General features: G+C 42.6%; 1 protein-coding gene across 3 annotated transcripts in view; it reads left to right on the top strand.

Annotated features, from left to right (window-relative positions):
* Nucleotides 1-27,733, top strand: part of asic2 (acid-sensing (proton-gated) ion channel 2) — a 393,767-nt gene that overhangs the window by 262,497 nt on the left and 103,537 nt on the right. The window contains exon 1 of one of the 3 annotated variants that reach the window (XM_037791129.1): nucleotides 4,048-4,740. The exons of the other annotated variants lie outside the window; for them this stretch is intronic. Coding sequence (XP_037647057.1) covers nucleotides 4,048-4,740 — 693 coding nt within the window. Of the gene's footprint in view, nucleotides 1-4,047; nucleotides 4,741-27,733 lie in introns of those variants that run through there. 3 annotated transcript variants of the gene reach the window in all.

The following is a 27,733-nucleotide window of genomic DNA, read 5'->3' as shown; positions in this document are numbered from 1 at the left end:
AGTCAAAATAATGTCAAGCCCACACACTTGGTTGATCTTGCAGCAAATTAGATATTCGTCTCGATGTGTGTTGCAAAGCTGTTTTATAATAATTTGGTTAGCCTCTGCGACGCACGGCAAAAAATGATCCGATGTTGTGATAGTAATTTAGAGCTGCCACACATTGCAGACAAAAGGTTAAGACGGAGCTATAATGTAGGTTTGGATTTCCATTTTCTGTTTTATTCTACCTCAGAGCAGCTCAGAGCAACAACTATAAGAAATCTAAAGAATGAAAATGAAATAAAAAATACCCTTCTTCATCACACAGGGAGAATATGCCCTCCTCTGTAATTAGCAGAAGCTAGCTGGTGAATGCTGATGAGCAAACCCTTGAATTTTATTAAACAGTGCATTAATGCATTGAGTGAAGAGGAGCTCTTGAGCCGAGTTGGCTCAGAAGCCTGTTGGACAGGGATGGTTTGCTGGCAGATCAGGTATTAACTAAATCTTCACCATGAAATCAGAGAAAAATGGCACTAAAAGTGTGTTTAAATGAGAAACAAGGTAAGAGGATATATCGTCCTTGCACAGTTGATGTTGTGTGTGGGTGTTTGATGTGTTTACACAGAGCCACTAAGGACATGCTGCAAGATTGATATACTGTTCTTATCCGTGTTTCATTGGAGATAAAATAGAGCAGTTGTTAGATTCCACCTATTGGTGCCAGTTATTTTTTCTTTGCTCGTTTTCCTTTCTGTAATCTTCCTGTTTTTCTACATTTGTTTAGTTTCATGTGGCGGGTTTGGGTGATTTCTGTATTTTTCTCTTGGGAAAATAGTAAATGCCTGGCAGTTATAGTAACATATACTGTATATCACAGGAGAGGTTTGGTCTTTATGTTTTTATTTAGCTCTCAGATGAGGGAAAATGGATCCATTTGAACACCACTAATTTCTTTAACGCATTAACGCAACTTGTGATTTGTAGGTTGTAGCGGGCTCAGTTTTAAAGCTAGAGTGAAGATACCGGCATCATATGAAACTACAAGACCCAAGGAATTAGTGCCACTATCATACTATCTTGTCGCAAAGGAGGCTATATAACACTCCAAACTTGCGCAAAATTTTGGCGAGGAACACCTGATGCGGCGATTTTCAAAGGGGTCTCTTGACCTCTGACCTCAAGATACGTGAATGAAAATGAGTTCTATGGGTACCCACAAGTCTCTTCTTCACAGACATACCCACTTTATGATAATCACATGCTGTTTGGGGCAAGTCATAGTCAAGTCAGCACACTGACACACTGACAGCTGTTGTTGCCTGTTGGGCTTGAGTTTGCCATGTTATGATTTGAGCATATTGTTAATGCTAAATGCAGTACCTGTGAGGGTTTCTGGACAATATTTGTCATTGTTTTGTGTAGTTAATTGATTTCCTATAATAAATATATACAGACATTTGGTAAAACAAAGCATAAAACAAGCATATTTGCCCACTCCCATGTTGATAAGAGTATTTAGAACTTGACAAATCTGCCTTTAAGGTACATTTTGAACAGATTAATTTGCGATTAATCAATACAAACAAATAGTAATTTTTTAAACGCAAGCTATGATGAAATATATTACAATTTTGTCAACAAACAAAACCTAATCTTGCAATAGACGTGAACGCGCGCTCACTCCACACTGCAGAAGAGTTAGTTTAGCTCTGAGAATATCTAGTGAATGTACAGTGGACGTTTGTGCAGAAATAACTGCTGCAGCTCCTCCAGACCAACAGAGGTTTCCCGTGTCTTGTGTGACGGGGCTCCACAGAGAGAAACGTTGCCGTCTCGTTACCAACCGGGTGCCGGTGTCTCCCTGCTCTCTCCGGCTGCGGGCGGAGACGACAACGTTTCTCGCTGCGGAGCCCCGCAGGCTGAGGCAGGAAAAGCCAACACTAGGATCAGCATTGATTCATGGAGAGACCTTGGTCTGGTCAGCTAACATTACTGCCAAGCAGGTGAAATATAGAGTGATATTGTGGTTTTAGCTGACGTGTGACGCCTCACTGTTTTGAGCGATGCTCGTTCATGTCTATTTAAAGCGAGCAAGCACGAGCCCGACGCTGACTTTCGTTGACTTAACGGCCACAGGTGTCGCTGTTGACAAGCATTTCTGAAAGTTACAAATAGTCCCTTTAAAGTATAATCCCCCTCCTTTTTTATTCACATACACTCTGTTACCAAACAAATTTCAAACCTCCATTACAGTACAAGGTAATAAAAATTAAGCAGAATGATACAGTGAAGTGGAGAGTTCATGTCTAGTATGTTCTGTTCTGCTGCACACAAACCTTCACATTCAAGCACAGAGCAAGTCTCTCGTTGCACTGTAGCGGTGTAGTGGCTCAGCAGCAGCAGCAGCAGCAGACAAACAGAGGGGGGCGAAGGACGGCGCGAGTTAGAGACACAGAGAGAGAGAGAGAGACAGGCGCTCTCATCAGTGACGGGCTCACCGGCTGCGTGGACAGAGCTGTGGCGCAGGAGGAGGAGGAGGAGGAGAAGGAGAGGTGCAACGGGAGGACAAGCTGCTTGAAAAACCAGAGCGAAAAAAAAGAGGAGTAAACCGCGAGAGACCACGAGAGAGAGAGGGAGGAGAGAGATCACTGAGGGGAGAGAGAAGTCAGTCGGAGCAGGGAGAGCTGGATGAAGCTGACAAGGACACAGAGGGAGGAAAGTGCATAGAAAGAAGCCTTCCCTGACGACGACGGAGAGAAGAAGAAGTGAGGGAGTGCGTGCACAAAGTGGAAAAGAAGAAGAAGAAGGAGGAGGAGGAGGAGGAGGAGACGGAGCCTGACAGGAGGTCGAGCTTTCGGGGCTTGACTGACACGAGGAGGAGGAGGAGGAGCGTGAGGGCAAGTTGATGGATTTGATATAGGGGAGAGTATTTTTAGAAAGGAGGAGCGGAGACATGAGAGGAATATTGAGATTAGAGATGCTGTCTTTGAGTGGGGGAGAAAAAAGAAGAGAAGAAGAGGAGAGATGTTGAGATCAGAGTGTGACAGAACAGATTATCTCTGGTCTGGTTTTCCCGCAGGAGAGTGTATGTCCGTGTGTGCGCATAAGTGCCTTCTTCTCCATGCGAAAGTGTGTTGTAGCATGTTTCTTCACTGTGACTGAAGCAGGTCCGCTACAACATGAAGATACCCAGTGGTTACCCGCAGGACTTAATGACACTGGTTAAAGCCAAGTGAGAGGACGAGAAGTCGGAGGCATCAAAAGTGAAACCGCAAAACTGGAAACAGGAAAAACAAATGAGCTCGGGAGACTTTTTGTGAATTCAATTAAAGCTCCTACTTAATAGTGACAAGGAACTGATTGCCGCCTCTGGCTCCTGAACGCCTCTGCAAGGGAGCGCAGCCAAAAAAAAAACATGTAACTCAGAAGAAGAGAAACCACAGCGCTGGAAACAAGGCAAGCTCTGCTCGAACAGACTGCACCACACCACACCGACCAATTCCCTCCGCTGCCGTCTCATTATTTTAATTACCTTCTCTTCTTTCATTTGTGTTCTTTTTGTCCTCTCTCTGCTTAGCCCTTGGTATTTTGTATTCCATCCTCTTCTCTCTCTCTCTCTCTCTTCCCCTCCCATCTCCCTCCTCCTGCCTTCGCTCTCTCTGTCTCATCCTCTCTTGTTCACTGTCACACTAACTGCGGTGGATGCTGTAGTCACTCATGTAGAAGCCACCTTGCTTGGAGCACATTTGCCTTGCTGATTTTTTTTTTTTTTTTCCTCTTCCCCCTGCTGAGTTTGGATGATTGGAGCACACACACTCTCAGATGGAGAGACCAGGAGAGATGACCAACAAGTAGCTGAGCTGCTGAGTTAATCAGAGCTCCACCAGGAGAGGAAGGGACTACTTCTTCAAAACACTGATTTCCTTTGGGGGTACTTCTGGGAACTACCTCTGCATAAAGTATATTTACAGTTAAGACTGCACAGACCATTAGCACAGTGTTCATAAGGCCACAACACATATCCAGGTGTGGATTACAGTAGTGGATTTATCCTGGAGCTACATGTGGGCCCCAGCCCCTGAGGCCTGGCTGGGAAATGAAGCCTTTCCCGCGGCTGTAGGAGCGCTGTGGGCAGCTATGGCCCTGGAGGGGCGCTGTCTCCGGCGGGGATCCCCAGCTATGCTCAGAAAGGGTCGTCAGCGGCGTCCTACAAAGCCAACTCTGGCTCGGGTCACTTCCACTCTGCTATCAAGGACACGCCTTCACGGCCTGAGGCATGTTTGCGTCCCTGGTGGCTCTGTGGGCCGCAGGGCCTTCTGGCTTCTGGCCCTCTGCACCTCCGTGGGGCTGCTTATATCCTGGTCCTCCAACCGATTACTGCACTGGCTCTCTTTCCCCACATACACACGAATCCACACAGAGTGGGCCAAAGAACTGGCCTTCCCCACGGTCACTATCTGCAACAACAACCCCATCCGACTCTACAAGCTCACCAAGAGCGACCTGTATTTCGCCGGCCACTGGCTCGGCCTGCTGCTGGCTAACCGGACAGTGAGGCCCATGGTTCTGGACTTGCTCCAAGAGGACCGTCGGGCCTGGTTCAAGAAGCTGTCGGACTTCAGGCTCTTTCTGCCACCCAGAAACTTTGAGGGAACCAACCTGGAGTTTATGGACAGACTGAGCCACCAACTGGATGACATGCTCCTCTCGTGCAAATACAGAGGAGAGCCCTGCGGCGCTCACAACTTCTCTTCTGTAAGTCCAAATTTCTGTTTTCTTGGAAGCTTTATGACAGCCATGTCAGCCTGAAAAACACCTCTTTCATCTCCTTACTTGTTGTCTTCACCGTCAACTATCCCAGTTTTAGACATCAGTTGCAGTGTAAAAGTTGCAAATGCATTACATCATGCTGAAACAACACATTGCTTCATTTCATTATCATTTAGATGGGTATTCTCTTGTGCCGTACCTGCTTTATCGGCGAGGTTATAAGGCTGTAAAAACACTTGTAAAAACAGTATACAAGCTGTCTTGTACTTCCTGCTGACTGTTAAAGCTTTTCTTAGTCATCACACAGAAAGATTAGCAAATGTGTTACTGCACGAGGCAATTATTAAATCGCCACCAGAGCCCTTATTAAAAGAATGCTTGTGCAACAAAGATAACAAATGCATTGAGGTTTTGCAGAGTCAAAAAAACATGGAAAACTGCGTGAACAGCAGCCGTGGTCATATAACAACATGGATGAAATTGGTTATGTATGAGCTTGTGGCTAGGAATAGCTCCTAGCACCAGATCAAAAACTTTATTTTACAGTACTGAGCAGCGAAGCCCCCCCCCCGCTCCACCCCCAGAGGATTTAACTGCCTCTCTGTCTGATCGCTCTCATATCTGTCTTCTTTTCTGTGTGGGTGGTTGTGGGTTTGGGGATTTGTGTGCCCGCTCTTCCTTGTTCGCTCCCTTGGCTCGACTGAACCATGGCAGATGTTTTCTCTGCGGTAATGCACAAGCCCAACTGTCTTTGAAACTTTTTTCTTTTTTGTCATTTCTTGTTCTTGTTTTTTTTATCTTTGTACTGTGGCCTCAGAGTCAGTCACTGACTAAAGGAGAAATGGGACCTGGCAGATAAATACCTGTGTGCAGACGTCGGTGTGTTGCTTGTTAAAAGTGCGGTGTGTTTTGCTGCTATGGAGTTTGTTGCCCTTTCTTTTCTCACTTTAATGCCGCCGACCTTACACCAAACGGCTTTTCAAGACATTTCACTGTTGCAGACATATTTCCAATGTCGGAATAAAATCACAAGTGTTTTGCTAGCGTTGCAGCACGCTCCCGTTATCTCGATCGTTTAGTGGAAGGTGGTCATAAAACTCAGTACGAGCTGTCTTCAGTGAGTCTTTTTCTCATCTTGACGTTGCGATAAAATCAAGTTTAATACTATCGTAACAAGGTCAACAACCATTAGGTGCGCTCTCTCCAGCATCAAACAGGAAGCAGCAAACGGTGTAGAAAGTAAACATCGAGAACCTGGTGGAGTTGTGGAGTGAACAAGAGGGCCTCTTTGATGTGTACTCCCATTTGTACCATGATAGAGTGGAGAAGGAAAAGCTGCTACTAGCATAACACAATAATAATAACACAACCAAATATTGACCGGTGGTCGAGTTGCATTGTGGGTGTGACATAGGAAGGGGAGTCAAATCTGATGGCTAGTTGAATCACATTTTCTGATCTTGGCAGCCCAAAATAACTGACTGGGTCGTCTTATTTCATAGTTTTATGGGTTAAAAAGCACTCCAGATACCCACATTTATGAGCATAAGCACTGAAAAAGTGGGTTTGGCAATGTCTTTATGTGGAGATGTGCGACATGATACAAGGAAAAGTCCATTGTAATCACTCACAATTGTTGCATTCACAGCTTCATATTGGAAAAGATAGTTCAAGGGGTTGTGGCATTGAAACATTTACCATTTTTAAGAAACACATTCAACCTCTTGAATGTCATGGACCCGGTGAACTCCCCATAACATTGAAAACACGAACTCATGAACTCATGCCATATGATGGCAGCATGATTCCAATCAGCACTTAACCAGGCATAAAAGCGCTCCCTTCCTTTCACTGAAATGCAGTATATAAAATCACACGGTCATGTTTTTTATTACTCCTTTACTGGCTCATGGTCAGAAGATGTGTTTGTGTGTACATGATGCGATCAAACTGAATGATTTTCATTAGGTTTTTTCCAGCTCTGGTGGGTGGTGCTGTACTTTTTGTCCACTTTGTTCTGTCTGCTTACCCTTTGTCAGAAACAGAACATGGTGCATCAGCCCACTGCCATACAAATGAAGTGTTTAATCAAAACCGTGTCCTCAAGCTAGCATCCATTAACCATGTTTTGAAGCAACCGCATTAATTTGAGTGCAGAGAGACACTTTCTTTCTTTGTTGGATTTAGATGTCAGCGCAGCATTAGAAAGGTTGTGTAGGTTTGTTGATGGGCCTGCTTTGTTACCTCAATGTTCACAGGTCAGTTTTTATGTCAAGGTAATGCATTCATGGGGCGTGGATTCACACTACCCTTGTCGAGCCTGTAATGTGGAATGAATTGTGCATGTAATGTGGGCCGTTCATGCCGATTTGAATGTAGGAGCAGTTTGCCCGAGCTGAATGATTTTCTGGGATTTAATGTGTCTGAACATTGTGTGAGAATGGATCATGCTGATGAGGATGATGGAGGGAAAATTGTCCTTTGAGAACATCTACGGTGAATTTAGACAGCCAATCTGTACAATTACTCTTAAATTTGAGTGAATCCAAAGGGGGTGAGACCAGGAAGGACACGGTTGCTGCAGCAACCCTGTAACAAACACAATGAGGCTGTACAGTGTGATCCAAAACTCACTGAGATAACAATTATAACTACAAAACCTAATAAATCCATTGGTAACAACCATGTCATACTAGCTTGTCGCGAAGCAAGTTAAATAACACTCAAAACTTGCGCTAAATTTTGGCAAGGAAAAACTAGCATGGCCCTTTTCAAAGGGGTCCCTTTACCTCTGACCTCAAGATATATGAATGTAAATGGGTTTTATGGGTACCCACGAGTCTCTCCTTTACAGACATGCCCACTTTATGATAATCACATGCAGTTTGGGGCAAGACATAGTCAAGTCAACACACTGACACACTGACAGCTGTTGTTGCCTGTTGCCTTGAGTTTGCCATGCTATGATTCGAGGATATTGTTTTATGCTAAATGCAGTACCTGTGAGGGTTTCTGGACAATATTTGTCATTGTTTTGTGTTGTTAATTGATTTCTAGTAATACATATATACATACATTTGCATAATGCAAGCCTATTTGCCACTCCCATGTTGATAAGAGTATTAAATACTTGATGAAACTTCCTTTAAGGTACATTTTGAACTGATAAAAAATGCGGGATTAATTTGCGATTAATCGTGATTAACCATGGGCAATCATGCGATTAATCAGGATTAAATATCTTTAATCGATTGATAGCCATTAATATAAACATTTAAATTGGGTTTCTGTAGTAATATGTTGGGAGTTCCATCGACAGTATGTTGGATATTATCGGCTTTACTTTGCAGATCAGAGCCCCATTGGCGCCCCAGTCCTGCCCGCTTCCTCATCTTGTTCTACCTCATAGGGGGCCTCATGCCGTTAACGGGCCCTCGGTGGTTTTGCTAATCTCATTAGCCTGCTGCTGCAAGTCAGCAAAAGACTCCCTGAGGCCTATTCATTATCACTGCGTTTAGAGCACTGTCACTCTAAAAGCAGAAAGGATGCAACAACCAGATTAAAAGGGGAATAGGGAACACGCGCACATAGACTTGCGATTAAATTAACACGAGGATCCTTGCGTAGTGTATGCACATACCTGCATGTATGATTATCTTGGAAAACCAATGAGAAACCCAGTTTAGATTGAGGTTGGTTATTCCAGGATTAAGAGTACAGAGGATGCTTTGAAGTGCCAGGCAGCGGGGGTGTAGGGGAAGGAGAAAGGTAGAGCTAGAGGTTGGAAGTGTGAGACGATGTAGAGAAAAAAGCATCTGGTTGGGAATACAAATGTGTCCCATAATTCTGGCCAACCTCTCGCAGCAGCAGGATCCCATGTGCTGAATCTACTGTATCACCTGAATGTGAACTAGTAGACGGCTGGCTAATCAATAAATCTATTAGCTTCATGCTGTAGTTTATGGTGGTCTATTTTGCTCCCACATCTTCAATACTGATATACTCTCAGCCGCCCCACAGCGAGTCCCAATCTAACAGCGGGGGATAATGGAGCTTGAGTAAAGGCGCCAAAGGCCAGGCAAACCGTTCCAACCATCCACAATAAAATGTAAGTGATACCTTATGTAGGGACCTCACGAGACAAAGAGCCTTGGCCTACATGGGAAACCAGAGACCTGATCACAGCAGGGGACCTAACTGCCCAGCTCTTAAAATTTCGCATCTACATGTGAAATTTCATTTTGAACCCAAACAAGCAGCCCCATTGGATGAGGCTAACAGGAAATGTGGGGTCTTTCCGGTGAAACACCCACTGTTCTCACAGGAGATATAGGCACGCTCACCTGAATCTCAGCCCTTTTCCACTGCGAACAACGTTTGCTCCAGGAGGTACCCAACGTTGCAGCGTTCCCTTTAAGATCGAGCCACAGTACCTGACCTCGCCGGACGAGTAAAGACATTGTCGCGTTCATCAGACGTCCAGACCACCATCCCTATAGAAGGAAGACCCGGATCCGCGTCCTTCACCAAGGAAGAGACGATCGCCCCGCCGTCTTCACATCAGCTGCTTCCATCCGCTGCCACACGGAGAGCCAGCCCTGCCGTTCTTCCCCCGCTGACGAGCATCATAACGGCCCGTTATTGTCCGAGCCAGCACGACGCTGCCGGACCAACTAACGACGATCTACACCACTATCGCGCCGAAGAAGCGATTCAAGTAAGAGGCTTGTATCTGGGCAGAGATTAGTGAAAGTGTATCACAATAGTTCATAATTATTGTGCTTTATAGTAAACGTACGGACCGCCGAGTCCGCCTGTGTTGTTTGTTTACTTTGTTGCTTTGCTTTGCTTTGCTTTGCTTGGCTTGCTGTGTATTTTGCTGTATTTTACTGTTATACTGTGTTATTGGTGACTACTGTGTGCGCCCCGCCGTGGGTTTTCCTTGAAAATCTCTTTGTGCTGCACCAGAGCGTCTCGGTTTCTCTCTCTTTCTCTTTCTCTCTCATCGACCACGCGGGACTTAAAATCCCGTTCGTGCGCGGTCGGTGATTTCCGTGGCGCCTTCGTCACCAGAGTAATTCCCTCTCTTTCTCTTTCTCTCTCATCGACCACGCGAGACTTAAAATCCCGTTCGTGCGCGGTCGGTGATTTCCGTAACTCCTCCCTCGTGACGTAACCACATACGTGGTGACGTCGCCTCGGGGTTTCCCTAACTCCTCCCTCACGTGACGTAACCGCTTACGTGGTGACGCCACCGTGAGCTTCCCCTCTTGCTCCTCCTACACACACACACACACACATAGACACTCCTCCTTCACACCTAAACACATACACATTTGCATTCACACACATCTCTCCCTCTCTTACACACACCTCTCTCTCTCTCACACATTCTCTTTTGCTTTTGTGTTTTGTTTAATTCTAGTTTAGGGCTTAGAGCTGCATTGTAGGACATCCATTTGTTTATTAAGTGTTGTTAATTAGTAATTACTGCTGTGATAAATATTGATTTAGATTAATGTTGTTAGAGTGTTTGTTATTGATTGAGATTACTGTATTTAAATAAATGTTCTTATTTTAACTAGCAGTTGTCTGTGTTTATTGTGCGTTCATATTGTAATAACAGCTGGTTATGAGAGTTAGTGCTCGGATTCACCCTTCGCTATTCACCTCGTAAGTGTAAAGTAGTGTTAAAATACTGGCCTTTGGAGGGAATATTTCCCTTTTGAGACTGGATTAACGTTTTGGTTATTGGTCCCTGATTCCAGGGTGGTGCCCCGTTCATTATTAATGTTGATTAATAATTCTTATTAATAATAATAATTCTATGAATATTATTTATTAAATTAGCTAATAACCAAACCTGTTCCATTTGTAAATCCCTTACACTTATCAAACCGCAGCTAGCTAAGCCTCTCTCCACGGGACAGATACACATCTCCTCTCTCTCGCGGCTCTCTCGAGGACGAGATATCTGCACCTGCGATGACAAATTAAACAGTGCTCGGAGTTGGAGAGCAGCACCTAGTCACGCCGTAGGCAGGGTGGGAAAAAAGGTGAAGCTCTTTGCCTGGCCGCTGTAATGTATCAACTCTATCTCCAGAGAAATCTCATAACTGCAGAACCACAGTAATGCTGCACTACTCTCTTTAAGTGTTTGGCTTGAGCAGGTTGGCTCATATGTAATTTTTTGTATTGTGAATTACATGGGGACAATACTGTGTGTTAGATTTAGTGTTATTTATTGAAGCTGCTGTAGCCATTTTTGATATTAATGGATCCAATGTGAAAGGGTAGTGAGAATTGTCACCCGACTCTACAGTTCCCCACTGCTACTACAAAGCATTTTAGTGTCTTTCAGCTCATTGTTTTGGTCTTATGGTCCACAACCAGTGGGCTACCTCTGGATCTGAAAAGTGAAGCCAATGCAGAAGTGCCTTAAACTTGTATTCTTTCTAACAGCCAGCAGGGGGCGACTCCTCTGGTTGCAAAAACATGTCAGATTGTATAGAAGTCTATGAGAAAATGAGCCTACTTCTCACTTGATTTATTACCTCAGTAAACATTGTAAACATGAGTTTATGTCTCAATCTCTAGTTTCAAGTCTTCTTCAATACAGCATGATGTTCATTTAATAAATTATGGTCCCATTTAAAGTCAAAGAGACCATAAAGCAGGGGATGCTTTAGGGCGTGGCTACCTTGTGATTGACAGGTTGCAACCATGGCGTTGCACGGTCTGGGTGTTGTCCGTGTTTTTGTCTTACAACTTTAACCCTTTCACATTGTGTTTTCAGCTCATGAAAGTTAATTGTAACATTTTGGTGGCCTGAAAATGTCTTATTCAGCGTTCGGTTGTACTTAGCTCCACCCTCTCATGTCACTTCCATGCCAAAATGCCGAACTCAAGGCTTCAAAACGGCAGTCCACAAACCAATTGGTGACGTCATGGTGACTTCGTCCACTTCTTATATACAGTCTATGTCCACAACTTTACTCTAAAAACCCACTGTACGCCGCCTAGCACCAACTGGCATAATACGGTATGTCCCTGTTGTGTTCACAGCTTGTTTCTCAGTTCAGTTCAGTTCAGTTCAGGTTCATGCAGGTTTAATTACATTCTTCTGTGCAGGCAGATTAACTGAATATTTACTGAAAAAGTTTAATAAATGCAAAGTAAACTCAGGTTGCTCACGGAGAAGGCTACAGATTAAGAAACAAATCCTCTACTTTTGAATTAACAATCACAAAATCTGATGTTTTCCTGTAATCCTTCAAGCATTTTGCTTCAGTTAAGCTTCATTTCCATTTAACATGTTTTCCTTGAATTACTCAGCCTTTTATTCCTTATGTTTTAGCAATACCCGGCTCAGTTCTGCTCATGACAATTTTAACAGCCTTCTATTGATGCCGTGGGTTATCACGGGCATGGGTGTCGGCTTTAACTGCCCTCTTGTGTCAAATTTCGTTGTTATTGCCTAAAGATTGGTGCCCGTTTGACAGAAAGAAAGCCCTGCTTTATGAGAGCTTTGCAGTTCAACTCTACAAAGGTTCATTGATTAAATATTGCCACCATCTGCTCTATAGGATGTTTATGGGATATGTTTCGGAGCTGAAAAAGGGAGGTGTATGTACATCATGGATTTTTATCCTGCATTGTTCAGTCAGCAGACAAACGCATCTCATTGACTTATTTTCAGCTACTCCTTCTATTTTCATCTTCTAATTATTTGCAGTTTTACTGTCAGCACTTTGGGAAAACTGATAAATCTGCACCACCTGTTGACTCTCCCCCTCTGACTCTCCACTTCAACTATATAAAGGCAACGAGGAGACTGACGGTGGGTTATTAGCAGAGAGCCCCATGAAGCCGTCCGCAAAGCCTGGTCAATCACCGCTGAGCCTGAAGGGGCTGCTGATTGAGTTTTAATCACATCCAGGTAATAATGCGGGTCTCCTCTCCTCCCGTTTGTCATTGACCTTTTCAGTAGGATTGTAAAGCAAGACCATAAACCAGGGATACTCCACTTTCTTTGCCTGGGGGCCAATTTTACAAAATGACAGAACGCCATGGGCCATTTATAAACAGACATTCAGGGCTTAGCCCAGACTTCAGCGGGATCCTCCCCTGGCACTTTTTTTGATAAACAAACTCTATTAGTATATTTTGGAGCTGTCAATCGATTAAACTGCATGTGATTATCATAAAGTGGGCATGTCTGTAAAGGGAAGACTCGTGGGTACCCATGAAACCCATTTTCATTCTGCTATCTTGAGATCAGAGGTCAAGGGACCCCTTTGAAAATGGCCATGCCAGCTTTTCCTCACCTAAATTTAGTGTAAGTTTGGAGCGTTATTTAGCCTCCTTCACGACGAGCTGGTATGACATGGTTGGTACCAACATATTCCTTAGGTTTTTCTAGTTTCATACGATGCCAGTAGCTTCACTCTAGCTTTAAAACTATCCGCTACAACCTCCGAAAGATCGATTGTGTTACTGTGTTTAAGAAATGATTGGCGTTGAAATGATTTTTCCTTAAAATTGACAGCCCTAGTATATTTTGATGCTCTTTTATGCACTCTGGAACCTTATTTACACTCAAAGTACAAACAAAAATTCACATTGTGAATCACTTTCTTTTCATTGTGAATTAGAAAATGGTCAGCGGGCCACCCGGCACCCTTTTCTTATGACCTACTGCACACATCTGGCCTGAAGGCCATAAGTCTCAAGCTATTGATCTGGTTTAGAATAAACAGGAGTGGGAGTCAGGTGGGAGCTGCAGCACCAACCACAGCAATCTCATTAACACAGGTGGCCCTGTGCTTACCAGGCTCCACACCCAGTCCAATTTCCCTCTTCAGAACAAATGGCTTGAGTGCTTTCATGAGCTCCTACTTCCAGCTCATATTAAAAACCACAACAGTACTGTGTCGTAATATGAATGGCCGTGACGCCGGTCATTGATATGCCGCAGCAACTGAATGCAGCCAGCATCCGAGAGCTGTTTGACAGCAAGCCATAGCGAACAGTCACCTTAATCTCCCGATGTAATGCAAGACTCGAAAGCAGATGAAAAGATTATACACGGTTAGTATTCATAAGGTCAGGTACAGTAGATGCATAAACCACAGGACTTGTAAAAGGTTAGTGTTTGAAATAGAAAGCTAATGGATGCCGCTCTCTTCCATGAATATAATTAGCTGAAGCTGTATCCAATTTCCAGCGCGTCTTATGAGGAAATAAGTTATAGCAGATGATCTTCACATGCTCTCTGTGTGTAAAGAAAACAACATTTGTGTGTTGTTGAGTGTTTATTGTAAGACATAAGTGAAAGCAGCTGACAGAGACGGTGATTGCAGTATACAGGAAAAGCGTGTACATACGTTTCGCTTGACCTGAAGTCTCACCATTCAATGTTTTTCCTCGCGGCTCATCATCTCTCCCCGCCAACATAAACACGTTCTGTACTGGAGATATGCATACTACAACGCCCACGATTCAAATCTATTTTCACTCTCTGGACCTTTGAGCAACATACACCCACCCACAATATTGTCTCTTGTTTCTGTGTGTGTGTGTGTGTGTGTGTGTGTGTGTATGTTGGTGAGAGGGGGTAAGTATGTAAATGGTAATATACACAATATAAGAAACAACCTTCAGTATAATACAACAACAAAACATTAAAAAATGACCTGAGAGCTGTAGCAAAACTCATATTCAAAACCTTTCAGAACTATTACCATCATGAGTTTAAAGTTTACATTTTTTTAAAAGTTTAAAGAGTTCAGTTGTAACTTAAAATGGTGAGTTGATCCGTTATCCAACTGTTTACTTAGCTTAGGAAATTAAGTAGTTCAGAAACATTGTTAGCTTACTCGCACACATCCCAAGATTTCCCTGTTAACTTGCGAGCCTTCATATCATCAAGATGGTTGTATAATCACTCAGTTCGTTGTTTGAGGATTAAAATCAACCCAGTTGCCAGAAAATTTTTTGGCATTTTACGTTTCTGCAAACCACAGGATTCGCTAAATGTCGATGTTTCTGAATAAAAAATATGTATCATAGATACTTTTCATATCAGCCTTGTATCATCCTTGCAGAAACGCACAATGTCACATGGTTAACGTTGTGAAATGATTGGTTAGGTTTAGACGACAAAACTACTTATGGATATGGTTAGAAAAGACATCATGGTTTGCGTTCAAATAATAACGTAACAACGTAACATAACTAGCGTAAATAAACCGCCCTTAGCGGACTTTCATTCGTAACGTTATGTAACAGGTGTAAAAACGTTAAGCATAAAGTCAACTTTCAGTTTTGGTTTCACACGGGACACAAACGGCGGTCTCCTGGTTTGACCCATCTACCACCCGCCCTTAGTGAACTTTGTCGCTTGTTATACTCATTATTATATTACGTAACTTTCAATAACAGACGCTCAATATACTATGTCACTTGCTCTGTGCATCGCTTGTTGTACTATACTTCACTTGCTCTGACTGAATGCAAAAAAAACCTTGACATTCAATGTATCCATGGGATCCAGAAGCGTACAATGACAACATTTTTTCCGGTGACTGGACTGTTAACATACTTTGCATTGACAAGATAACACCATATCCATTAAAGGAAGGTTTAAAAAATATTTTTACAACAGTCTTCTGCTGATATGAGGCGTCCATATTTGTTTGGTTTCCAGGCAGTTCGGCGAGTGCCAAGATGGATACATCGAAGCTTTCAGAAAAATCGTAATTACGACTTGGAAATCGAAGTGAACACTCTTTACAAGTCAGAAGCTTTTAATTACGAAAACTCAGATATGGCATGAATGCAACAAAAGATCTCTCTTTTGAGGGAAATTATCCGATAGAAACATTTATTCATATCTCAGATGAATTACATTTCCCTCTCACTGATTAAAATCAAAGCAAACATGATGAAGATGCAGTAGATTTCCTTTCTTTCTATGGAAGCCACAGATATCATATCGATGGATCATTGCTGATCCTGGTGTGAGGACAGCTGCTAACATTACAGCAACATGTGTCGTGATAAGTCAGCTCTGTGAATGCAAGATCAGACTTGAATGTGTGGAAAAAAATTGGAAAACCTTGAAGGCAGCAAGGCAAGAGTGGACAATGGTGTACACTTGAAGTGTTCTGTGGAGATTTGAAGCAAAGTCCAATCATCTTCAGGAACCTGTGCTTTTATTAAAACTGGTCGAAAAGTACTTGGATGTCCGTTAATAGCCTGCGTGTGAGAAGCACTGAACCGCCACATAAACGACCTGTTAGTGCTTGAGGGAAAGTACAGGGACAGGGAACAGAGCTGGCTGTGTCCACAGGACTTGTTTAGCGGATCAGTCACCAGCAGGCACGGCGCTGGTGCTAATATGGGCTTCCCAGCGTGTGATACTGGCGCCGTCTGGCTCTCCTCATAAGTTTCCCTTATCATGTAACCGAGAAGCAATCAGCCCACAGCTATAAACACACACACACACACACATATAAGATGAAATTAGAGTGTGAAGAAAATAGTGTGGTTAACTTCTTACTCACAGGAGCCCCGATAGCAGTCTCAACTTCACACCTCTTCTCTCGCTTTTTTTTGTTAATTGCACTGAATCTGCAGTCTTTATACAAGCATAGTTCCAAAAGTATTATGAGTCACTTATATAGGATTTCATTTGGAATTGGTAAAAGTTATATTCCATTTTCTAACACGTTGGAAACAGGCCAAGATAGGGATGTTCATAATTAACCATTTAACTGTTAAACAACATTAGGAATATTTACAGATTAATGCTATCGGTTAAACGGTTAAAAGAAATATTAAAAATGAAATATAAAGCTTAGCAAAGCTCAGAGGAGCGGCTTTTCACTTAAAGGAGAAAAGCTGGTCCACCTTAACAGCCCACCTTAAATCAGTTTGAGCTGGTGTTGCAAGACACTTGAACTTGGCTTGGGTCTTGAGGAGTTGTCGCATTTATTCACCGCCAAATAAACTGTACACACACTGATACTGCTACGTTCACAGCTATAACGCCACCAACAACCCCACACTCACCGCCACCACACACACACGCGGCCCGCCGGACACTCGCTAATGGTACATGTCCACAGGAACGTATTTTATCACGAGGGATCGCCTCGCTTCCCAGCATTGGACGCTTGATGGGCTGAGACTAGATACAAGGCAGTAGGCCCTTGATTGGACGAATGCTTTTCCTTGTGGGCTGCTGCTCCCATCTTTTGAACCGGAAACAGTAAAGACGGCTCGTTTGTCTTCTCTTATATTATGAAAATAGTTCACCGAAATGTGTTTTCTGACAACACATTTGTTGCAATTAATAAACCATGCAGTTGCTGAATCTGTCTTTATTTTAGATCGACAACGTTTAATTTAAAAGTTTCGAGGGAGTTTCAGGAGGCTGCGAGTTGCGCCCCTGATTTGCATAAAGTAGCCTAGACCTCAACTTTATGCAAATGAGGAGCGAGCAACATGACGCCCCGTCTCTCAAAACGCGCTGCCATGCTACCAGAATGCATTACACGGCTGCTTACATAGACAACGAATGGGAAGCGTGGAAAGGATGGAGCCTGTGGACATAAATGATGCGATGGAAATGTACCATGAAAGTACATGTGTCCTCAACAATACACACAGCACCGTGGCTGAGTTGTGTGTTTTGTGCATACACTGCAGCCGTTGATAAATGATGGATTTTAACTGTTTGTTCATCGGCTTATCGTTGCAGCTGGGTGGCTTCACTACAACCACAGCACCGTTACAATAAATGCACTAATGTTGTCGGTTTACTGTTAATAATCGGTAAACAAGGGTCGCCTATTGGATAAAAAAAAAAATTCAATATTAGCATCCCTAGGCCAAGAACATCTTTCCAATTCATTACATCACACACACTTTCTAGACTTCTGTTTTCATGCTGTATATGAGATTTATTCCAGTCTCCTGCGGTTATAAGAGCTCACCTGCCATATGATCATTTTAGTCAGCGTGCTTTCGACCTTTCCAGGGCTGCTCCCTTCTCTGTGGCGAGTATTATCTGGTGTGGTGCTGCGTAGGTTGAAGTCCGCAGTGATAAGCCCAGCTCTGAGGATGCTCGGGTCAAACTGCAGCTCGGCATCAAAAGACACAAGTTCCCTGCCTAAACTGCACATTCAGCCCTGTTATAGATATTGACCAACCCACCTATGTAGCCTTTATCACATTTTGCCTCCATCACAACAGCGTCTGATTTGATCAAAGACTTGTGAATCATAATGGCACCGATGTCAGCCGCATCAGCTATGTGCAGCAATACGAAACAGCCGTTTCATTTTATTATTCTTGCTTTTATCAGATGTTTGCATGCATCGCTGCTACTATTTCACCCAGGAAATGTGCCTGCTGGCAGAATTTCTGTTGCTATCTGTCGAAAACAGATAGTTGTTCCTTTACGCGCCACTAGTTTTCTTTTCCAATTTCATATCAGGAAGGGGTCTCAAGTTGAGAGAAGCAAGATTGCAGCCATAACCCAGTCTCCCCTTTCAATTACTGCTGCCTTTGTGCCTTTCAGCAAGCACTTAATACCCTGCTGCTTCAATCAAGTTGATCAGGGGTGAGCAGCTTTTGGGTGTTGGACTGTTTAACTTCCTGCAGTCTTGAACTGTTGCTGTAGATCACACCTCCCCAAGCAAACCTGTTTAAATCAGGGTTCAGAGTGAAGGACCACAGCGGAGGGAGCAGACTTACAACCACAAGTTAGTGTTTGTTCTTGCTTGAATCTCTCAAGACTGTGCTTTGAAGGAGGAACCAACAGAAGGATACAAGCATATTCTCCCGTCAGTCAGTTTTAAAGCTGTGCATTTTGATGAAACCAGGTTTGATCTACTGACACTGCTTATACCACCGCACCCATACACTCGACATCCACATTTCCCACATAGACTTCATCCATATTTTATAGCTTTTCCACATGTCAGCAGCTCAGCATTGGATTCTCACCTGGCTCTTGGGTGCCGTCAGCTGTAGCAGCTTGAGAAATGAGGTATAGTAAAGCATGTGTTGTGAAGTGCAGATAGCTACAAGTGCGCATTTCATCATCTTACAAACAAGTAGATTAGAGTCACTTAAATGAATCAGGATGTGATTCCCGCCCCGCTTTCTCATCGTGGCATATCAGTAAACCTTGAATATTTCATCCCTCGCTGCGAGACCGAGAGGAGTCCGTCTTGTTCAGGGGGGGGAGACTGGGAGGAGAGGAGGTGGAGATGGTTTTGTAAGTCAAAAGTAAAAAAGAAGGTAAACAAGCAGGAAGAGGAGCAGGCAAAGAACACAGCGGCTTTCCAGATTTAACCTGAACAATATCAAAGAGAGAAACCTCTCCGAGATCTTGAGGTTCCGTCAATAATTTAACACGCTGAATGTCTCGTTGTTGTTTGTGCCTCTCCTTCAGACGTGAATACCTTCATGAATAATGGAAACACAAGGAGCAATTCGCAGCAATTCATCCCGTCTACTTGACAGCACAGACTTTAATTCAGCTTTACCTTCACACCCGTATGCTGTTATATATATATAAACACTAAAACGTGAATAATTTCCATTGTTTATCTCTACAGTGGGTGGCAGATTTAATATTCAGTAGGTTTCCTCTACCTTCCAAACAGACTTAATTACTGAGTAAATATACGGTATATATGTATTTATTATTATGTGTCTCTGAAGGATATTGTTTACACAGTAAACTATGTTGGTGGCTTAGTTAGTCTGTGGATATTAATACTGCAGTTGATATATAGATATGCAGAAGTGCAGAGATAAAACAAAGCCTAAAATTAGACTAAATAAACATTAGGGCTGTCAATCAATTAAAATATTAAATCGCATGATTGTCCATAGTGAATTGTGATTAATCACACATTTTTTATCATTCAAAATGTACCTTAAAGGGTCATTTGTCAAATATTTAATACTCTTATCAACATGGGAGTGGGCAAATACGCTTGCTTTATGCAAATGTATGTATATATTTATTATTGGAAATGTGTTGCCCCAAACTGCATGTGATTATCATAAAATGGGCATGTCTGTAAAGGGGAGACTCGTGGTTACTCACAGAACCCAATTTCATTCACATATCCTGAGGTAAGAGGTCAAGGGACCCCTTTGAAAATGGCCACGCCAGTTTTTCATCGTACATTTTAAGCGCTATTTAACTTCCTTCAAGACAAGCTAGTATGACCTGTTTTGTACCAATGGATTTCCTGCTACAACCTTAAAGTTGCATTAATGCGCAAAAAGAAATTATTGGCGTTCAAACAAGTAGCATTAGCAAAGGTAACCATAAAATGTGAAGTGTTTTTATCTCTATGTTTTTCAGGCATTTGGCAATCTGAGTTTTTGTCACCAGTAAATCCAAGTTGTCCTTTTTTGTGTTTCCTAAAACAGCTGGTCACTGTAGTTTTTTAGCAAACATTACTCAAACTGGAGTAAAGAGTGCATTCGTTGTGGACTATTTTCGGTTGTGGATTAATACACATTTGGTGCTCTAGGCAGTATTTCTGGCAGCAGGACTGTGTATGCGGCATTGGCTCAAAATAAACCACAGTGTGTGTGTTCATGTTGATGAATGTCACCCAGTGCAACACTGTGGCTCACTGATGTATTTTTAATAGTTTTTGGACAACAATGGAGCTCTATGACTCTAAAGGAATACGCTAAATTGGGCTTTTGATACACAGACAATACTTCTTGGCACAAATAATTCCTTGGTGGTTTTGGTCTTTTCATGGGATTTGTTGACAGTAAGAAACAGAATAAATATTGCTATACCTTTATCCTTTAAAAGTAGAGCTTTATTGATGAATGACACATGATTACCCCTCCTCGTCGACAAGGAAGGTCATTCAACTCTTTGATGGACTTTCTTTAAAGTGGCAAACAACTATTAGCTCTGTAAAGATATAGATGAGTAATGTCTCCCTGAGTAGAGAGTGAAGTGGCTCTCCCTCTGTGTGTGTTGTAATCCAAGCTTCTCTGTGCTTTGTTTACGTAGCCGTCGCTTAGCCATCACCATGTTGAGAGCCGTGTGAAGGCTATAGTATGCTGTGTCTCAATTTGGATACTTTCGCAAGTACACTTCCATGTAGTACACTGTGTACACTAGGTACTTACTTTTGTAGAATTTTGACTGGGTAGTGTTGTCTCAAATCGCACACGACTGTTGTGCACTCACTGGAAGCTCGGTAGATCGATGATAATCAGGCACGGACATCACACCGTATCTGCAGTAATTACATTCAGATGAATAAATTAACCCAATAATGGCTTAAGCAAAGGCATAATGACAGAGGAAAAAGATGAGGCCGTTGGGAATATCAACATTTTCCTCAGACATATTATAAAATGATGAAGAAAAACAATATGCAACTAAAATAACAATATATTCACTTATTATGTACCATATTAACTTCCATGGCCTCCACCATTTGAATACCACAAGAGGGGGGGCGTTCATATGGACTCTTCTCGTGTACACGGTAAACACAACCCCATTTGAAGGCACCATTAGAGTGCACTGCATTTCGCAAATTGAGACTGATAAATGTGCTCTGAATTTTCGATCAACTATGGCAAAAATTACACCCATGTCATGAAAACTTTCATAACAACTTGGTATTTATTTTTTAATTTCTGTGAGTGTGTACATGCACATAAAGTACTCATCCATATACATTGACATCTGTCTGTATGAATAAGAATTCAATTCATTAATGTGCTTGTTTAGTGTTTAATGCTGAAATTGCCAGTCGCAGCAGTGTCTGGAAGTTAATTGCTGCTCTCTTAGCACAGCAATTAGAAAGCATTTTTTCATTCCCTCCTCACAACTTTGTGTGTTCCCGACCACACAGTAGTTCAGTAAATGTCCTCCCACACCGCCCTCCTCAGTAAATGAGACCCAGGACACTTTTTCACAAAAATGCACTTTTCCTTACATTGTCCAGGCAAAGATTGTGATCCGAACGAGTGAAATGGGAGACGTGAAGAACATTTACAAGATGGATGGAGATGTGAAGAGGGACAACGACGGAGCATAGTGGCACATTGGCCCTTTAGAAGCTCATCAGCATTATAGTCCACGTCCTTCTGGCATCGTGGGCACAGGTGGCGCTGGCTCATTACTCAAACCCCTATGGTGTGTCTTTCATGGGCAAAGGGAGATATGGACTCCTATTAGCACAGTTCCTGCTGCACCATGCAGTATACTGTATGCGTGGGTCAGGGCATGTGTGGGAGGCTGCGAATAAGAAAGAGACGGAAAATTGAGACAACCTCAACTATTCCAAAGAGAATAAAAACATATTTCAAAATCTCTAGAATGGAAAAAGCTGCACAGCCTCTCATTATATAGGTGAAAGTAACACAGGCCTAATAAAATAAACCTGCATTCTGCAACCCCCCTCCCCCCCCGCATCCACACATGTTCCAGAGGAAGATTTATGCAGTAAACAAACAAGGGTGGTACAGTGTGCAAGAAAAACAAACAAGCAGGTAAAAGTAGATACAGTGTGCACAGAAATAAGACAGGGAAGCCTGCAAGACTGCCAGAGATTGGTGTCAGACTTGGCAAGATGAAAGTGTTTTCTGCAGTTCTCACTCTCTGTCTCGCTTTTGTAGACACATACACATGATACAGTGACGCCCGCCATTAGTTATGAATACATTCCTGCAGGCCAAACATAATATGATACAGGAGCATATATAAAAACAAAAATACATGCTCATAAAGTTGAAGCCGGAGATGCATCCTCACATTTAATATATTCACATGCAGAGGCAGGATGTTGTTTACATTCGTGAGAAGGTCTCTGTGTTGTCAGACTGTAATCATTCTCTCCTGCATAGTATATGATGCATATGTTGGCAGCGCGCATAGGAATGCACTCCTCACTCCAGCTCTATCCACCGCCGGAGCAGCGAATGCAGCGCTCATGTCATTCTCAACAGATGGCATTCTGCTGTCTTTGAAAAGCATTAAATCTTCATCAGGGGCGGAAACCAAGCACACCACGGCTTCTGAGTGAAACATTTTACCAGATTATTAACTGGAAACGCAAGGCTGGTGGACACTTCCACATCAGCATAAAAACCTAAAATTTGAATTTAACTCGGCAGGTGGTCACATTCATATCAACATAAAAACCTGAAATTTAAAAACATTTCTCTTCTGTCTTTCTCCCACTGACGGGTAGCTGTGTAGACATCTCTTTCTGTTTCTAGAGTCTTTAAAATATACAGACTTGATTGAGCCCAGCAACTCAACAAAGAACCAACCAGGAAACTAAGGCATACTGTGTGCATAAAGAGTAAAATGGTTTATGTCTCCATGACATCCCAAACCAAATACTAAAATGTAGATTAAAGGGAACCACACCACAGTGGTCTTTTGTTTTCTATCTAAGCCAACACAGCGACGGAGTCGTGACACGTCATTGCAGGTTGTTGCCCATCGACTCATCAGGATACGCAACAGTACTGTTGGCCACTTGCGGGGCAGCAGAAACAAGTTGTGAGCACAACATTGATATATTTTCAACATAGACTGTACATAAGAAGTGGACGTAGTCACTGTGACCCATTGGTTTGTGGAATGCCATTTTGAAGCCTCGAGTTTGGCATTTTGGATGTCGGCATCTTGTTTGAATAAGACATTTTTAGGCAACCAAATAGGTTAGAATTAACTTTCATGAAGTGAAAACACACTGTGAAAGGATTAAAGACGAAAACAAGAGAATAGAGATTGTCCCCATCAGTTGCTCAGATACACTACATCTTGTGTACGATACAGGTAATGGTCACTTATGGTGAAAAGTATTTCTGATAGCGTACTTTATGTGGTTTGGTCTGTATGTTGCAAGTTGGTAATTAGCACAAAAGATCACTAATGCATTCAACTAAACACTCTCCCAGTGTGGAGCATTTTAAGAGGCCAGTGTAAACCCTGTTGTAGTGATTAGTAATCACTAGCATGCCTTGGTTCCCGTAGCATCAGGACCGTGTGCACCACCTTCACTCAGCATTTCAATCCTGCGTCCTCGTCACCCCTCCACTTCCCCCGAGGCGTTGTGATTTGCAGATAGAACGGCGGTCCTGACAGCAGTGTTAAGCAGAGGACCGGCTCTTCTTCTGAAGGACAGGTGCTTCTGGCCCCCTAGGGGACTGGCTCGGACAGAGGACGGGGAGAGGACACGCTGGAGCCATCCTTATTGATGGCAGCTTTTTAAACGCTTTATCTGAACGCACTAAATGACAGAAAGAGTAGAACGCCCCGGAGCACAAGTCAGGCAGGGAGGACTGACCAAAGCCTCTACTTGCTGAACCCCGCCATATCAAAAGTTTCTGCGTAATCATTGATGACCGGAGGACAGATTCACCTTTACAAAGTCAAGCATGAAATATGAAAATCTCCCTCTGCGGTGTTACCATAGGCAACATGAAAACCTCCCTGGATCCATGTTTTGTCTACTCCACGTTGCTGTAATCTGTGATATTGCCAGTGGAAACGCGGTGAGTGACACACCTGCCCATGGCGGTTCAGGTTGTAAGTGGCCTCTACCTGAGTACCGCCATCTTCTCCCCAGCTCATTCTCTCAAAATATTCCGCTGCACGCCAGTTGCCAAGGAGTGATGGGTTATCAGTTGTTTGTTGTGACTCAAGGTTCGACTTGAATCACCAGTGGGAGCAGGTTAATGTCTTACAATGACATGTTTTTAAATATAGGCGATGTAAGGATGGCGCAGTGCATTCGAGATCGCCCGTTGCCTTCCCATTTCTCTTCATCCGTCTTTGAAATAAATTTCCTCGGTTGAAGGATTAAAAGGGTCGCCTGCATAAATTGTAATCCAGAGCTAATAAAACACAGAATGATCACACGTTGGCTTGCTTTCACAGCTCCTTTGGCAGACGGCAGCTGAAAGTGGCTTTGACATTCAATCATTTGCTGAGGTCGTGATTTCATTTTACACTGATTACACTGATACTGTATGACAAAAGATAATTTAACAAAAAAGCTATGCATTTTGTGTTTTAATGCTTGAGTCAAAACTCTTACCACAAAGTTTTGATCAATTCGACTGTTATCAGGCCATTAAATAGGCATTATCAGTCGCTATACGCACCATAGATGTGGGTTATTTGGGGCCTACTACGCCTACTAGGTTGTGAAAGTGAAACTTGAAATCAATATCTTCAAACATGAATGACACGTCACGTTTTGAACACAAACAAGAAGGCTTCTTTAGGTTTAGGCAACAAAACTACAACTTCTTTAGGTTTAGGCAAAAAAATATTGTGTTTCTGGTTAAAATAACTACAAATACAAAGACAACTACACATTGTTGGTTTCACACGGATTGCGAACTCCGTTCTCCAGGGTGAAACTTTGTGTTTTGTGTCCTATTCATCGTCGCTGACCTACACCCGTTATAGAGTTTCACACTATGCAAATACCACTTCTGGTCCTGTCATACTACGGTTGCTAGAGGACGCAATCAGGCTCTCTTATACCTTCTTTCGGTGATCTACTATGTGAATTGATGATAAAACCTACTAGTGGGTGTAGTAGGCCCCTATTGAACGACATCTATTGTGCTTATAGCAACCGATAACATCTATTTAATAGGGATGTGCATTCCAAGCAAAAATACTATTTGAAAATAACTGTGAATTAGTCGATTATTATTCAAAAATCGCAGCATTTCACCTGTTTTTCCCCATTTAATGACAACAAAATATTTCCACTTTTCATTGCAAGATGAGGTAGCTGTAGATAAGCCGGGCAGCAAGCTTTTTTAGTGAAATACATTTAAAATTTGAGATTGGAAATTCCTCCCAAAAGGCGAGAAGAAAACGCTAATTATATATAAATTTATAAAATTCAATTCCAATTGTGCGTGGCAGCAACAAAGCACTAATCTCTTTCTGTTATGTGCATTCATCAGCTGCTGACAAATTAAAATTTGATTAAATTTGTGTTTCATTGTACTACTGGTGACAGGCTGTGTTAAACGTTATTTTCTGCCTGATAATTAGTGGAGAAGAATGACACTTACTTGCAGCCGGTAATCAAGCAGATGAAAAATACCTTAAATGAGGGAACAATTAAAGGGGTTGTCAGAACGCCGTGCCAACTATTAGTCGCTTCCCCTCCCATCCTTAATGACTTGCTCAAAGCAGACGCTCTAATTGAAGGTGTCATCTCTGAAAGTCGCTGCTTGCAAGAAAAATAAACTCCCTATTTCCCTCAATAAGAAACCACATTTCCTTATAACCAGGCAGGTAGCAGCATGTGTTTTGATTCCTGTTCCTGCTCACACCTTTTGCCCTCTGCGGTTTCATTTTTGCGTTGTCATTTTCTTTCTCATATGCCACCTCTGTCTCTTTCCCTCAGTCTGTCAGCTGAAGTTAACATCACAAACGGTCAGCTTGTTTCTGAGCTGTGAATGACAGGTGGTATTTTGTCAGTCATGTCCAAACATCACAGTACCCCCCCGGCCTTCCTATCATGCCTGTGGAGCTGTGAGGCAGGGCGTCTCTTCGACCTACCAGCAGGCTGAGCTTATCAAACGTGTGTGTGGGTGTGAGAAGGAAATACAGAGACGTGTGTGTGTGTGTGTGTGTGTGTGTGTGTGTGTGTGTGTGTGTGTGTGTGTGTGTGTGTGTGTGTGTGTGTGTGTGTGTGTGTGTGTGTGTGTGTGTGTGTGTGTGCGTGTGTCTGTGCGTGCGTGTGTGCGTGCATGCGTGTGTGTGAGGGTGGATGGCTGAATGCGGTCGTGTGTTTTCACATTTGTATACAATGCCGTCCGTCTTTTTAGCAGCCCACTATCACTAAAGAATTACGTCCATAGTGGATGATTCTGCATCTCGTGATTTACGTCCAATGCCAACGTTCAGCGCCAACGTAGTTCTTCCTTATGTAGCGATGTAAGGATATATGAATTTTCTCCATATTTCCTCTATTTAGAAATTTTGGTTTGTGTATTTTAATAGCTATTACAGTACTGTATCTATGGTTTCACTGTGCTTCATTGTGCACAAAGTAGTCTGCAGAATTTGGTTTTGTCCTCTCCTGGCTTCATCTTGAACTGTATAATAACCCATCTGGTTATTTTTTAGGTCGAAATGATAAAAATTCAATGATACTGCTCTATTTTCAGTTTTCAACTCAAAGGCAAAGCGCCTTGGTAGCTGAATGGTTACTGCGCATGCCACGCAACACTGGGACCTTTGTTGCATGTCATACCCGTCTCTCTCTCTCTCCGTTTCCAATCTGCCACTACACTCTTCATCCGTTCAAAAAGGCATAAATGTCAAAAAAAATATCTTTAAAATGAAACTCAAGGGCACAGTATCATTTTCCAATCTGTTTGATGTCATTGGACAAAGAGAATGGAGAACTGAATTGCTAATATCTTTTCCTTACTCATTTAGTCATGGTTAATAAATTTGGCAGATGTCAGCAGTTGACAAGGTGCTCTCGTCTTTAATTCCTACACTAGTTGAGCAGTGTAGGAATGCCTGAGGACCTAGCCCATTTATTAGGTATGCTTTGTGATGTGGCTGGGAGGGTGCTGCGGTAAATAATTCACCTTGGGTTGAATCAGACTCTACGGGAAATGGAAAAGGGAAATATTTGAACATGTGAAAGAATACAGCACTCCACATATACTCTGTGTCATGTAATGAGTTAGTGCTGCAACAATTCTCATTATTTTATTTAAGTATTCGCCAACTCCTGCGATTAAAAGAAAAAAATAAATAAAGAAAAACACAATGAGAGCAAAAAACCCCAAAGCTCATTAATTGGACTGCTGTAGTGTGATTCCCTCTTGGCTGCTCTGTGATTTTATGTGCATATACATATTTAAATATATAATTTAGTAATACTAATATTTATAATAATAC

Source organism: Sebastes umbrosus, chromosome 14 (genome assembly GCF_015220745.1).
Source record: "Sebastes umbrosus isolate fSebUmb1 chromosome 14, fSebUmb1.pri, whole genome shotgun sequence".
Lineage (NCBI taxonomy): Eukaryota > Metazoa > Chordata > Actinopteri > Perciformes > Sebastidae > Sebastes > Sebastes umbrosus.
The sequence above is the reverse complement of the archived record's forward strand: the minus strand, read 5'-3'. Positions and strand labels throughout refer to the sequence as shown.